The 14840-nt window shown below is 41.4% G+C and overlaps 1 protein-coding gene across 1 annotated transcript in view; it reads left to right on the top strand.

The window, feature by feature from the left end:
• LOC141117097 (Fc receptor-like protein 5) overlaps positions 1–10115 on the top strand; it is a 37956-nt gene extending 27841 nt beyond the window's left edge. The window contains exons 9-11 of the mRNA XM_073609712.1: positions 2299–2385; positions 4108–4142; positions 5999–10115. Of these exons, the coding sequence (XP_073465813.1) occupies positions 2299–2385; positions 4108–4142; positions 5999–6079 (203 nt within the window). The 3' untranslated portion in view covers positions 6080–10115. The remainder of the gene's footprint in view (positions 1–2298; positions 2386–4107; positions 4143–5998) is intronic.
• The last annotated feature ends 4725 nt before the right edge of the window (positions 10116–14840 follow it).

Raw genomic sequence — 14840 nt, 5'->3', positions numbered from 1 at the left:
TTGCGCTATAAATAAAAGAAGGGCGACTATTTTGAAAAAAAAACACATCTTTTACTTTTTGCTATAATGAATATCCCCATTTTTTTAAAAAAAGCTCATTTTTTTCTCAGTTTAGGCCAATATGTATTCTTCTACATATTTTTGGTAAAAAAAAATCGCAATAAGCCTATATTGATTGGTTTGCACAAAAGTTATAGCGTCTAAAAAATAGGGGATAGATTCATGGCATTTTCATTATTATTTTATTTTTTACTAGTAATGGCAGCGATCAGCGATTTTTATCGGGACTGCGATATTGCGGCGGACAAATCGGACACTTTTGACACATTTTTGGGACCGGTGACATTTATTCAGCGATCAGTGCTATAAAAATGCACTGATTACTGTATGAATGACACTGGCAGGGAAGGGGTTAGCACTAGGGGGCACTCAAGGGGTTAACTGTGTTCCCTGTTGTGTGTTCTAACTGTAGGGGGGATGAGACTGACTAGGGAAAGAGAGAGATCGGTGTTCATATTTCGTATGAACACATGATCTGTCTCCTCTCCCCTGAGAGAACCAGAATTTGTGTGTTAACACACACACATCCCTGTTCTCGTTCTGCAACGAGCAATCGTGGGTGCCCGGAGGTCATCACGCCTACCGGGCACTCGCATGGGCTCCGGTGACACGCTTCGGGCATGTGCGTGCGCCGTCGGAGGCGTCTTAAAGAGCCGACGTACAGCTATGACGGCTCGCGCAGGGGGGCCAACCTGCCACAATATAACTGCGGCGGCTGGTCCGGAAGCAGTTAAAATAGTGTTGGGTTCCCTTAATATGCTAATCAGACCCTTATTCAGGCATGCAGCCTGGGTGACCAAGAAAGGGAGAACAGATCTTGCCGTCCCCCTTTTCCTCTGCCATACAAGGCCATATGCATATCAACATCGTCAGCAGAGTACTGTGACCTCTGTCAGAGGTAGTAATACACTTGCACTTAACTTAGCATGCATACACTCAAGTGAATGTAATCCCAAACTGATTGATATTTAACTTGTAAAAGCAGTGTTTCTCATAAATAATTGCCAGTTTTAAAAATAAATTATTTGTTTTCACATTTTCTAATTCTTTGTTACATCTCAATGGTGCTGATCTTGTGCCGACATTTTGCCACTGCTTACTGTCTGCATGTACTTCAGTGATGGCTGCGTGGTATTTTTCTGGGTGGGTTTGCTGATGGTGACACCAGTCAAGTAATATGTGTTGAAACAGGCATTGTAGTCTCCATTGGGAGCTCATGTGATAGGGGGACAACACAGAAAATCATCTGGGACACAGGGACAGAAGGTTGGCACCCTATTACATGAAATACCTGAAATGAAAGCTGCAGATTTTAATATTGACTTTTGAAAAGAAAATTAGCCATGAAATGCTAAGGTTTAACTGACATTTTAGTAATTGGGTTTATATATGCTTTACATCAAAAATATATCTTATACTAGACCTGCTGTAAGCAGTGGTCAACAATTTCTGTTGTTTCCTGTTAGAAGACACCCTAAAGCAGGGCTTCTCATCCAGGGTTCCATGGAATCCTACGATTCCTCCAAAGGTTGCTTGGGGTTCCTTGAACATTTTTTTGGCCTTTTTAGATAAGTTCCCACTGACACCAATTATATTTTTACCTATCTAAAAGGGGGTAATTCTTCCCAATGACCACAACAGTAAGGAGCCCTCTTCCCAATGACCATCACACTAATGTATCATGAGTTGTAGATATATTGATTTTTAGTGGTGTTCCCTGATACTGGAAAGTTATTTCAAGGGTTCCTCCTTGTTGAAAAGGTTGAGAAAGTCTGCCTTAAAGGTTTATTTACAGCATATGTTTTTGTAACATTTGTTGATAGGACCTTCCCATTTTAACTTGCTGTTCCATATCTTGATCAGGGTATTTCAAAATACAGAGCTGTAAATGGACAGTGTGGTGGGGTAATCGCTTTGAATGTTCTTTTTTTACAAACAAGTTTGCATTATAGTGATTGTAAAGGTTCAGATTTTTTTATTTTAAAATAACAAACATGTCATACTTACCTGCTCTGCAGAGCAGACCCAATCCTCCTCTTCTCGGGTCCCTGGCCAGCGCTCCTGGCTCCTCCATTCTGCTCCATTCTGCACCCATGCGTCCTCGCTCCCCACCCACTGCTCCCTCCTCACTGGCTGTGATTGACAGCAGCGGAAGTCAATGGCATAGAATGCATGAAGGTCTAAAGCCTTCAGCCCTCTTAACCACTTTAAGTGATACCTTCTCATTTTGTATCATAGAAGAACCTACTTCATCTAGTAACTTTAATGGTGATGTACAACCCGAAGTTGCATACTCCGTTCTCGCCAGGTTCCCTATGTCACAAAGTAAGTAATTTATATTTGTACAGTACATGTTTTCATATTTCCATCATTTTATTAAAACTGTCAGTTTTATGTCACAGCTTTAATTTGTCATTGAAAGGAAAAAGTTGCAGGCAGTGGATCTGTTGCTAATAACTTGGCTAATATGTTCACTCTACCCTGCTCTTATGGATTCACTTTTCTTGAACTGAATGGCCCCAGGCACACTGGATGTTAAGCCCTGGTGCTTGGGGCTCTGGTGTTCAGCTGTGGACTAATTGCACAAATGGCCCATTAAGTTCTGAAGCCGGCAGGCTATCAAACTCTGAGAGTCTTGACAGCTGCTCCAGCTAGATGGAGCACCCAGCGGTATGTACCTTTAGTGCAATATGCGCCCAGGGACAAATGTCCAGAGTGCAAGAAGCCTGCATTCTGGACATTCATCCCTGGGCACACACTGCCCGAAATGGAAGTACTGCTAGGTACACTGTTCAGCCCCTCCCAGCCACAGCAGCTGTGAGAGTCTTATAGGTTTGCCAGCAATGGGGCTGGATGAGACATCTGTGCCCTCCACCTACAGCTAAACCCCGGAGCCCCATGTACCTGGGCTAAACGTCCAGTGTGTATGGGGCCCAGGGAGTCTATTACCCTCCAGTTCATTTGCTACATAGTGGATAGTTGCATTGTTGGACATGATTATTCACCAGCTGATGGAAGAGGCAAATTAAAGCCCAATCTCTATGGTGCTTTTCATCTATTTCGTTCTAATCACTTGTTAGCAAGCATCACATAGTCTAATCCAGCCACAATCGCCTATTACTTACTTTTTTTAAACTTTGAAACATGTTGTCTTTCAGGATAAGGTGGCGCCAACTTCAGTACTGTTTTCTGAGTCCGCTTAGCATATCATTTCGCCCTTTTATGTTTCCCTTCGCTGTAATCTCACACATGCATCGTGTAATAGCCAAGCCTCATCCTCGATCCGACATTACTATGGCAACTGAGTGCCACCGCTCATAGCCAACCTGTTTGCTGAATTACATAATCGTGCTTTATATTTACTTAGCCGTTCTGGGTATGTGTGCCTTTAAGTCCTACTGCAGCTGATTGCTGCTCTAGGATGCAGTACAATTACTCCCCATGTGATGTCACACAGTCACATGAGGAGTAACGGTAAGCTAGGGAACTCTCTGCAGTCTCTCATTCCCATTCCCAATGGATCCCATTCACGGCATCCAGGCTGCCAATGGATGGACAACACACAGAGCATGCCGTGAATCAAGGGACGGGAAGCGTATGCGCCGGTGATGTAATTAAACAAAACAGGACCGATTACAACAAAATAAGTAAGGAGTTACAAGCAGCGATTATTAGTGTTTTTATGAGGATTACAATACGATATACGATAGTTGTGTGTGGGATTTTACTACCACTTTAAGGACGGAAAAAAACGTTAAGGTCTCCATATGACCCTAGGCACTGGTCCTTGATTTCCAATATCAAGTACAGCACAGTTCTGTCCAATGTCAGTCCTGAGATTCAGAGCATTATAACGTGGGTGCCTGTAGACTGTACTGAATCGATACAATCTAAAACAGCCCAATAATGACCTTACACAAACCAGCCTTTGAAGCCAACACTAAAATTACAAATTTCCCAATCTAGGCACCAGTCCCCACCTGTATCTGTCAGTCTTCTGTATATATTACAATCTTTATACATTGCGTAATAATTTCAATCTTTCAGATGCTCCAGAGACAACAAAGGAAAACCATGAAAATGTGAGTATTGGAAAAGGTGGTTGCTATCTTAGATGGTGGACATAGCAGACTTGAATCTTAAAACAAAAAAGTGCTTGAGCCATAACAAAACATTTTGTCTCAACCTTCTAAGAATCAAAAATAAGTCTGATTGCAGGTTGGGGGAGGGGAAATAGAAACCGGGGTAACTAGCATAATACGTTATCTGATGTCTCCAAATTAAAACACTAGTAGTGTTCTTATAAGCATTGGTGTTGGATGAGGCAGAAGAGTAGACAGCAAAAATGGTTAGACAGAATGTAGACATGTCTCCAGGGAGTCTCAGTTTTTGATTCATCTATACTGTATAGGGCCACTGAGGGCCTGGCAGAAGCTGATATCTCTAAGCTGTAGGTTTCCTGCTTATGTTTCTGGCAATGAGAGATATGTTAGGGAGAGAGTGATGTTCTACCCAAAGGTCCTGTTTACTGTAACCCTCATACTAACCCTTCCTATATACTGAAGCTATGCTTTGCTGATGAAACGCAAATAAACAGGTCCCCATAAGTGGTGGCCCCACCAGCTGTGCATACCTGCCTTTCCTTTGTTCCCGGTTCTCTCCATTAGGCGATCAATGGTGAGTAGAAAAGCCCTTTGAAAGAAGCAAGCTATGACCTGAAGCTTACACACGGCTGAGGATCAACCTCCTACCCTAAAGGGAGAGCCTGCAAGAGCTTGGCCAAGCACAAATAACATGTGTGGAAGGGTGTGAGTCACCTTTCTACCTCATACCCCAAAGTATTTGGTGGTTTTCTTCTTCTGGGCAGCTAAACAGAGTGGCAGAAGAGTGATGGTAAGTATGTGCAACTAGTGGGGCCGTCAAATAAAGAATTTAAAGGGTTAGTTCACATTTAATGACCTTTAATGGCCATTTTTAATTCCCTTTGCATTTCAGAATCCCCACCACATTACATAACACTTTTCTGCTGTTCAAATAGTCGCTCCTGTACCCTTCAATACATGTAGGCCATGCACAGACTGTCAGATAAAACTAACTACTAAGTAGCTGACTCATCTTATAGCTGGGCTGGATGTTAGAAGTGTACCCCCATTGTCTGGCCCACACTACCTTTAAGGTAGGATGAGTTCCCAAGGAGATTTATTTTGAACAGGCTGCACACAGCATACATGTATGGAGGGGGCAGGAGCAACCACTTGAACAGCAGAGGAGTGGTGTGTACTGTGCTGGGGATGCTGGAATGCATGGGGGATTTTTTGAAAAATGGCCATTAAAGATGAACTAACCCTTAAAGGAGAAGTTTGGGGTTCTAAAAAAAATCAAACATACTCCCATTAAACTGATGCTGCAGCTGTCCCCCATCATCTCTAAGCCCAAGAACTGAACTGGACTGTTTATCCCTCAGTTCTTGGTCAGCTTTGAGTGTAGAGCAGTGACTGACAGCGCTCACTGGAGCACGGGACAGGCACAGTTGGCTTCAGTTCTCAGCCACGTCGGAGCCAGCTGTCAATGAGGCAGCTGGGTGGATCCCGACAATATGGATAATATCCAGTCAGACCCTGGAGCAGCTCTGTGACATTAGCTCACAGTGGGCTAAAGCTCAATTCTGGGTGACAGGAGAGCAAAAGTAAGGGCACTCCTAAGACCTAGAAGAGAAGCATGACCAAAAAGCTTTGGCCATACTTCTCTTTTAAAAGTGAACCAGCTGCTTTGCTTTGCATGGGTTGACTTTGAGAAAACCTTACCATTTGTTTTCATCATCTGTGCCAGGATCCTATCTAGTAGAAACAAACTTTTTTATTTTTATTTTTCATGTCTTTAGCGGATGTCTAATCCTTGTTTGATTTTTCTATTAATTGGTGTTTTTTTATTTTGTCAGAATGTCGTCTACGCTGCGGTGAAGCACAGATCAAGAAGGCAACCTGCTACTGACCTTGATAGCATTTATCAGAACATCTAATACTGCAGAACTCTCCTCTGGGGTCCCATATATTAAAGCTGAACCCCAGGTATTGCATATTTATCTTATTATACAGTATGTAGGGATGCATATTCAATACCTGTCCTATCACTGTGGAAGTGGAGAATGGCTGTAGTAGCTATCTCTGCAGTGTCCCGAGTGGCTTCCCTGCTGCACAATAATCACAGGAGGATGCTTGCACACTATAACTGCTTCACAAGTAATTTAATGCATTCACTAATTGGTCCAGGTGGAGATCATGAAAACACGGCCTTGCCTCTCCACCGCATCCAATCAGAGAACATTTTCCATTTATTGAGAACAATGCAAGGTGTTCTGTGAATGGTGCCCATGCTGAGCAAGCAAATCTGTCAATGCGGCAGGGCAGTCACACTGCATCTGAGTCAGAAGACTTTGGCAATCACTGTAGTAGTGGTGACTACTACAGTGATTCTGAGCTTCTACAGCATTCCCACAGGTATGGAATATGTATACTTACATTAGTCCACGCTTGTTCAATGCAGCCATGCAACATAAACCATACCTGGGGTTCAGCTTTAGACTATTCCATTGAGTTGATGGATCAATGTCCTTTGTTCCAATTACCGGATACTGTGCAATACTGAGCAGCTGTCTTCACAATTCTGGGGCGGCTCTGGATCACATAACCTCTAAATGTTACATTGTTGCGAGTTGCTAGAGACCGTTTTACTTTCTGTCTTCTGCTCCTGTTGTAGAGACAGTTGTGTCCCTGTTGAAAAGTTTCTAAAGCGTTTCTCTTTAAACCAAAAGCGGCCATACAGTAGTAGACTTTCGATGGAACATACATATGAAGAATTCTCAGTACATTCGATAGCTTAAATCAATGGTGTGAACCTCTGTGCTTGTAAATGGGATAAAGTGATGTGAAATAGAATTACGAACGTGTAAGCTATAAATCGGTCTGTGAAATGTAGATGTTCAGTGTATTGGTTGCTGCAACCCCTGGTTTGTTCCCACAATATAAGTGATAATGAATTGTGATGTGGGGTTGCACAGTGAAAAATCCCAAAAAATTGTGCAAATGCTAATAAAAAAATTCAGTGAGTTCATGAAAATAAGCTGAAAAAAGTCCAAGCTTCAAACATGATAAATGTCAACTACCTTCTTCTACTTGGGTAGAATCTATGTGTGTTCTCAGATATTCAAAACAGTGCACTTTCACCTCTGTGCAAACATTCCACGCTCGCAGAACTCTCACCTCATTTAGAACAAATGTAAGACTTTTTATAATAAGCTTAATGGGCTTCCAAGGCACTCCAGTATTCTCCACTTCCAGTAGGTGAATGCCTAGGGTAATCTGGCACTGGTCCCTTTAAGATGCCTATGGTCCCTTTAAACGTCCAATGCATCCGCTCAGCAACATGTTAGAATAAGACTCTTGCTTCATATAAAGTCCCAAAAAGTCCCAAACAGTCCCAAAAAACCCTTTTCTTTCGCTACAATGTTAGAACAAAGCCCAGCATGCCACCCATAGTGTAAAATCGTAAATAACAACACTTTATTGCATTAAGAAAGACTCTTACATTTAAAACACAATCAAACAGCGCATATATAGGTCTGTATACTCATATAGGTCTGTATAGGTCTGCATACTCAGCATTGTATGGTATCTCGCATCACTTCCGGTCACGGGGGCCCTACGCATTGGGTCACGTCACGTCACTTCATCAGGGAAACCGGATTGTTTATATTGATCTATATTTATACATCATGGACAGGAAATTTGTCGGCGGCCAATTTGTTTAAGCCGTGATGATGTAGTCTATCAGCCATTTTTTATGTGACCACTGGCTATGATTTGTTCACTAGAGGACTGAAATGATAGTTTTGGTGGCCATTTTATTGCAGATTGCATTATATCAATGTATTTAGAAATCGATTCGGAAAAAGATGTTGTCCAAATAATATAGATCACTAATAAATGGGAGAATCAATGCATCAGCCTACCATTGCGGGAGTGATGCTCTACATTTTCATGAACTCCCTAAATTTATTATTAGTATTTGGACAATTCATTCTTTTTTTTTTTTCATTCTTTTTATTAATTTCAAAGTTAAGAGATATGAAATTGTACAAAGAGTACAAAAGTAAATACAACATGTATACAGAAAGTGAAAAAAGAAAGTACAAAAAGGTCAGGTCTAAAGTGTAAGGCTGTCATGTATCCTGAAGTCAGAGAAAGGGGAGCATTACATCTCTTTAGCTCACTGAGACTCTATCAGATAAGAACAGTACAACACTTTCATTTGCTGTAAATCTATCAGTCCATAATTGCCAATGTGAGTCAAAACTCTTTCCAGTACCTTGCTTGGTAGCAAGCATAGCTTCATACTTGTAGTGCAGACAGATAATCTCAATGCCCCTGAGAGGTTTGGAGCTTTGTCTGATTTCCACCTCCTTGCTCTAAGTAATCTAGCAGCCAAAAGGACATGTGTAACTATGGAGCGGCACAAGGGGGGAAAATCTGTCTATACTTAAATTGAGTATCGCCAGACTTGGTTTTGGTGATGTAAGGATACCGGTGATGTCAGAAATGAAGCGGAAGATATTCTTCCAGAAGCCGGTGAGATTTTTGCAGGTTCAGAACATATACAAGAGTTGTCCAACATCTCCACATCTCCTCCAGAAAAGAGGCGAGGAGGATGGGAGAAACTTGGATGTACGCAGGGGGGGTAAGATATGATCTCAATGCATATTTTTGGGACAATTCCCAATGATTAATGCAATGTGAGGCCTTATATATGGATTTGAAAGCAGATTGTCATTGTTCCTAAGTATATGATATACATAGGTCTGTTTCCCATTTTAAATATGGTGCGGATTTAATGTAAGTGAGTTTGTCCTGGAATAAGTTGTAAAATATAGAAATTCCCTTAGGGATAGGTGAGGGAGTACCGGGGAACCTCCAAGCCATAGTAGGGAGAGAGAATTCATGGGATTGTTGATATCTCAAGAGGTGGGAAATTTAGAGGTTTACATAGTGATCTAGGGGTGAGAGGTCAAACTCTGTAGAGAGTTCCTCAAATGTTTTAATTCTCTTGGCTGAAAGGAGATCTGTGATTGAGTTAATACATTTCCATTGCCAGTGAGTAAGGTTTAAGATTGGAATTAGGCTTTCTAAGATTGTGAGAGGCAGGGATATAGTAGTTCAGGAAGTTGGAGAAGGTTGGATGTTCCTCAACGCTCTCCAGGCCATCGGGGAAGCTTGGGTCGTGGGAGGGAATTGTTGTAAAGGATATGGTTTACACATATGAGTCAATATGAAGGAGCGAAGCTTCCCTTCAGGGCTGAGGGTCATTTATATTTAAGGCCAAAGAATATCAGAGGAAGGGGAAAACCAATGTCTGAGTTGGGTAAGAAGAGATGAATGGTAAAAATTAATTAGATTTTTCATATGTGGAAGTTATGGAATTATTTTTACACCACTGAATTGTTATAATACCTTTTATTCACTTTAATCGTTTAAACTTGTTTTTGTCCTAATACTGTGAGGCTGTGCAACCCCACATCACATTTCATTATCACATTTGATGGCATGACAAATGTCGTTTGAAAGTATTTCAAAGTTTTGTTACCTTTTAACATTCAATTCTGAAATAAATGGACTTTCCCAAACCAAACCAAATATGCACTAGTAGAAATTAGTTAGAGAAAAATTTACCATCCTGCGCCTTTGAATTCTCTCATCACTGTGGTCAAAAATGAAGGCTAATTTGGCCACGCCAACGATTAGAAAATGAAACAAACATTCTTAAAGTGAAAAATTTCCAATAAAATTCTACAAGTTTATACCCAGCTCTAGTTCCATCCTCATATTGCATTGATAACCAAATTTCCAGAGATTTTGACTTATCTGTTAAGAGGTACTTGAAATGGTCTACAACTGTTTAAAGTAGAACAAATAGTCTCTTTGAGATAACATGAGCAAAAAGCGCATGGCAGCTCTGAATTTCTAATAGTAATGAAATATTTAACAGACCAAAATTAAGTAAATAAGAAAATAAGAAAGGTTCTTTGTTAGTGTTCACATATACTTTAAGTAGTATGTGTATATGTGTATAAGTGTTTATATATATATATATATATATATATATATATATATATATATATATTGTATTTATAATGAGTTCTTGCATACTGCTATTGCCTTGTATTTTATTTAAAAAAAATGTTTTTAAATTAAAAAAATCAGTTTTTGTAAAATGTCTGCCTACATTCTCATTCTGGTCCAGAATTTTTGGATTACTTCAAAACATTATATCATCTTAGAGACCCCAAGTATGCAAAATTAGCTCTCTTACATCAACCTATCCCAGGCCTCTTCTCACATCAGCAGGGACTGGCCAGGCACCTGTTTATAGCTGCTAAGCAGATGTAGCAAACTCCTAGTATAGTGAAGTCTGCTAGGCAAGTTTAGTTAGCTCCACTGTAATGAGAAGAGCAGGGGTTGACTATTTAGGACTGCTCAGTGTTTCACAGGCTGCTGCTCTGTTACTTCACCTGTCTTCTAAATGATTCTAAAATCATAGTAGGAGGAATGGCAGGGTATTCGGACTGAATATTTATTGGACTCCAGCAGGGCTGGACTGGGATAAAAATTTGGCCCTGGACTTCATCCAGACCGGCCCACTTTATTTGTGCAAACAAGCACAAAAACAGTATATAAACTATACGCAATTGTGCAAAAAAACATAAGTAGCATAACATAAGGAGTCCTCACTAACCTCTTTTACTATTTCACTTATTCTCCTCTGTATTTTTCTCATCTTTCTCACATCACTGTGTGAAGTTGAGGGCGAACCAAGAAAGCCATTACTTTGACAGTCTGTCACTGAAACCAGCCCACTGAGCCATCGGCCCACCGGGAAACTCCCTGTAGTCCTGATGGCCAGTACAGGCCTGGACTCCAGCCAATCCCTATGCAGGTGTACCCAGAAGGTGATGAAAGAGCGCATAAATAACCTGAGGCCTGAGCAGAAGGAGCAGAGTTATTGGGTCCAGTCCAGTTGGAGGAGACTCCTGTGCATGGGCTTTGCTCCTGGAGCAGATTTCTAGAAGAATCCATCAGTAAGACACAGAGGTCCTACCTAGGCTTATCTGGGGGGACCAATTCACAAGCTGGAGTCCAGGGATTAAGTTGGGTCTGGAGAAGCTCACTGGAGAGAATCAGGAAGAAGTTGATGGGAAGCAGTCCAGCTGTCCTATGGTGGTGTGAGTCTACATCTCCCTCACTATGAAGAGCCTGGCGAATATTGGCATGAGGCAACCGGTGATCCTATGGCTAAGTAAGTAAATGACCCCAGCGCTGAAGAGTAGTGACTGTGTATAGCTTTAACTCTGAAAGGAGTGCAGGTCACCTTCAGCATAGAGATCCTGTGCGACATTATTTTTTTTTGTACAGTGCATCCAGAAGTGAAGGGTCCTAAAGTTGTTTAGCTCTACAGCTTACCGGGGTATCCCATGCCCCCTATACCCATCCAAGTTTATTGTTCCCAATAAAAACCTAAAAAGAGTCCCCTAGACTCTTCTTTGGAGCCAGTGGAAGAATGCAGGAAATACTGTGTGCCTGGCTGTGTGTGCTCTAAGGACCCTAATTCACCAGCAACAATAGCTAAAGCCTGAAAGAAACCTTCTGTCTTCTTCCAAGCAGTCAAAGACCACATGAACATGTTGTTAATCAATGAAAAAATGACCAGTATCCTTAAGGACATCCAACCTAATTTTCTTAAAATGTGGGAGCCTTGGTTTCATTACGCCTTACCAACTTAAACCTGACATAGCTCTACTCCCTCTCTCTGATTTGAGCCTGTGGGGATTACATCCCATGTTTATTTATTTTCCCTTCCTTCTTTTGTTTTTCCCTGTCTTCTCTTTCACAAAGATTTCTGTTTTTCCCAGCTCCTCCTTTCATCCCACCTGACTTGTGAAAAGAGTGCCTAGAAATATTATGTAGATGTGAGAAAGAGGGTACCTTCGTCCTGTCAATTTAGGTATGAGGTTTAGAGTGAGGCTATAATGGACCGTAATGGTACCATACAGACGTTTGAGATACAAAATTAGTACAATTAAAAATAAGCTCTGTATGTTCAAAAACAGTAAGGGTGTGGTTAAAAAAACTGGTGTTATCAATTCACCCTATAGCAACTGTACATTAGCATGTTCGACATGTTTCGTGGAAATGTTCACCGCTTCTTCAGGAGCTTTTTGCAAACATATGGTGTTTCTTGAACAGAAATTATATATCATACTATAGAAAAAGAAAAGCATTAGTCATGATAACACAAAGACATAAAGAATAAATGATAACAACAATATAACAATATAGTTACATGTATGATGTCACCACCCAAGGAGCCACCCTCACCCAGAGCCAAATCGTGCGCAGCAGTCCAAAAGAGGAATAGGTCTGCCCCGGCAGATATGGGAACCCACACAGACAGCAGGGAAGATTGTGTATCTTGTAATCTGGCAAGAGGATTTAATGGATAGATAATATTCCCCGCATCTATTACCTTTTGTACCACCACCCCCTCCCTTTAGAATGTAAGCTCTATGAGCAGGGCCCTCCTGTCCCTTCTGTATTGAACTGTACTGTAATTGTGCTGTCCCCCCTCTACACTGTAAAGCGATGTGTAAACTGTTGGCGCTATATAAATCGTGTATAATAATAATATAATAATGCAATTATAGCGGATTATATTTGAAAAACACAAACCACCAAAATACATATACAGTATCTCACAAAAGTGAGTACACCCCTCAAATTTTTGTAAATATTTTATTATATCTTTTCATGTGACAACACTGAAGAAATGACACTTTGCTACAATGTAAAGTAGTGAGTGTACAGCTTGTATAACAGTAAATTTGTTGACCCCTCAAAATAACTAAACACACAGCCATTAATGTCTAAACCGCTGGCAACAAAAGTCAGTACACCCCTATGTGAAAATGTCCAAATTGGGCCCAATTAGCCATTTTCCCTCCCTGGTGTCATGTGACTCGTTAGTGTTACAAGGTCTCAGGTGTGAATGGGGAGCAGGTGTGTTAAATTTGGTGTTATCGCTCTCACTCTCTCATACTGGTCATTAAAAGTTCAACATGGCACCTCATGGCAAAGAACTCTCTGAGGATCTGAAAAAAAGAATTGTTGCTCTACATAAAGATGGCCTAGGCTATATGAAGATTGCCAAGACCCTGAAACTGAGCTGCAGCACAGTGACCAAGACCATACAGCAATTTAACAGGACAGGTTCCACTCAGAACAGGCCTCGCCATGGTCGACCAAAGAAGTTGAGTGTACGTGCTCAGCGTCATATCCAGAGGTTGTCTTTGGGAAATAGACATATGAGTGCTGCCAGCATTGCTGCAGAGGTTGAAGGGGTGGGGGGTCAGCCTGTCAGTGCTCAGACTATACACCGCACACTGAATTAAATTGATCTGCATGGCTGTCGTCCCAGAAGGAAGCCTCTTCTAAAGATGATGCATAAGAAAGCCCGCAAACAGTTTGCTGAAGACAAGCAGACTAAGGACATGGATTACTGGAACCATGTCCTGTGGTCTGATGAGACCAAGATAAACTTATTTGGTTCAGATGGTGTCAAGTGTGTGTGGCGGTAACCAGGTGAGGAGTACAAAGACAAGTGTGTCTTGCCTACAGTCAAGCATGGTAGTGGGAGTGCCATGGTCTGGGGCTGCATGAGTGCTGCCGGCACTGGGGAGCTACAGTTCATTGAGAGAACCATGAAAGCCAACATGTACTGTGACATACTGAAGCAGAGCATGATACCCTCCCTTCCGAAACTGGGCCACAGGGCAGTATTGCAACAATATAATGACCCCAAACACACCTCCAAGATGACCACTGCCTTGCTAAAGAGGCTGAGGGTAAAAGTGATGGACTGGCCAAGCATGTCTCCAGACCTAAACCCTATTAAGCATATAGGGGGGCATCCTCAAACGGAAGGTGGAGGAGCGCAAGGTCTCTAACATCCACCAGCTCCGTTTTATCATCATGGAGGAGTGGAAGAGGACACAGTGGCAACCTGTGAAGCTCTGGTGAACTCCATGCCAAGAGGGCAAATTGACACTGTTAAACAAGCTGTACACTCACTACTTTACATTGTAGCAAAGTGTAATTTCTTTAGTGTTGTCACATGAAAAGATATAATAAAATATTTACAAAAATGTGAGGGGTGTACTTACTTTTGTGAGATACTGTATAAGGCGGTATGATTTTCCATACATTAGTCTGCATTGACAAAAAAATATTATTCTTACAATGTTTTAAACAATACACATTTTCAAGTTCTCAGATACAGCTACATCAAATGAAGACTTTAATATACAGGCGACTTAATTAGTTCCCCTCCTCAATTGTGTAGATGGAACATGGAATATTTATGTAGTTTGCTTCCTCAGGGGCCAAACTGTGAAGCTCCTAATCCAATACCCCAATATTAGCACAATTTGGAATCCACTTATGTAACATCCTCTGCTACTGAATGGGACTTATATAAACTGCCTTGCTTTGAGATCTTCATGTCTAACTGGTGAAGAGAACCCCCTAATATCTCCTGAAATTTGGCCTCCAGGCTTCTCAATGATACTGCCTTGCACATTGCATAAAGTCTTGTCCGATAAATATGTTTAGGACTGGAGCACGACAGTTTTTTTGGATATCACCAGTAAGTGTAATCTTGATCTACACAATCTTGGC

This window comes from Aquarana catesbeiana, linkage group LG13 (genome assembly GCF_042186555.1).
Source record: "Aquarana catesbeiana isolate 2022-GZ linkage group LG13, ASM4218655v1, whole genome shotgun sequence".
Taxonomy (NCBI): Eukaryota; Metazoa; Chordata; class Amphibia; order Anura; family Ranidae; genus Aquarana; species Aquarana catesbeiana.
The sequence above is the reverse complement of the archived record's forward strand: the minus strand, read 5'-3'. Positions and strand labels throughout refer to the sequence as shown.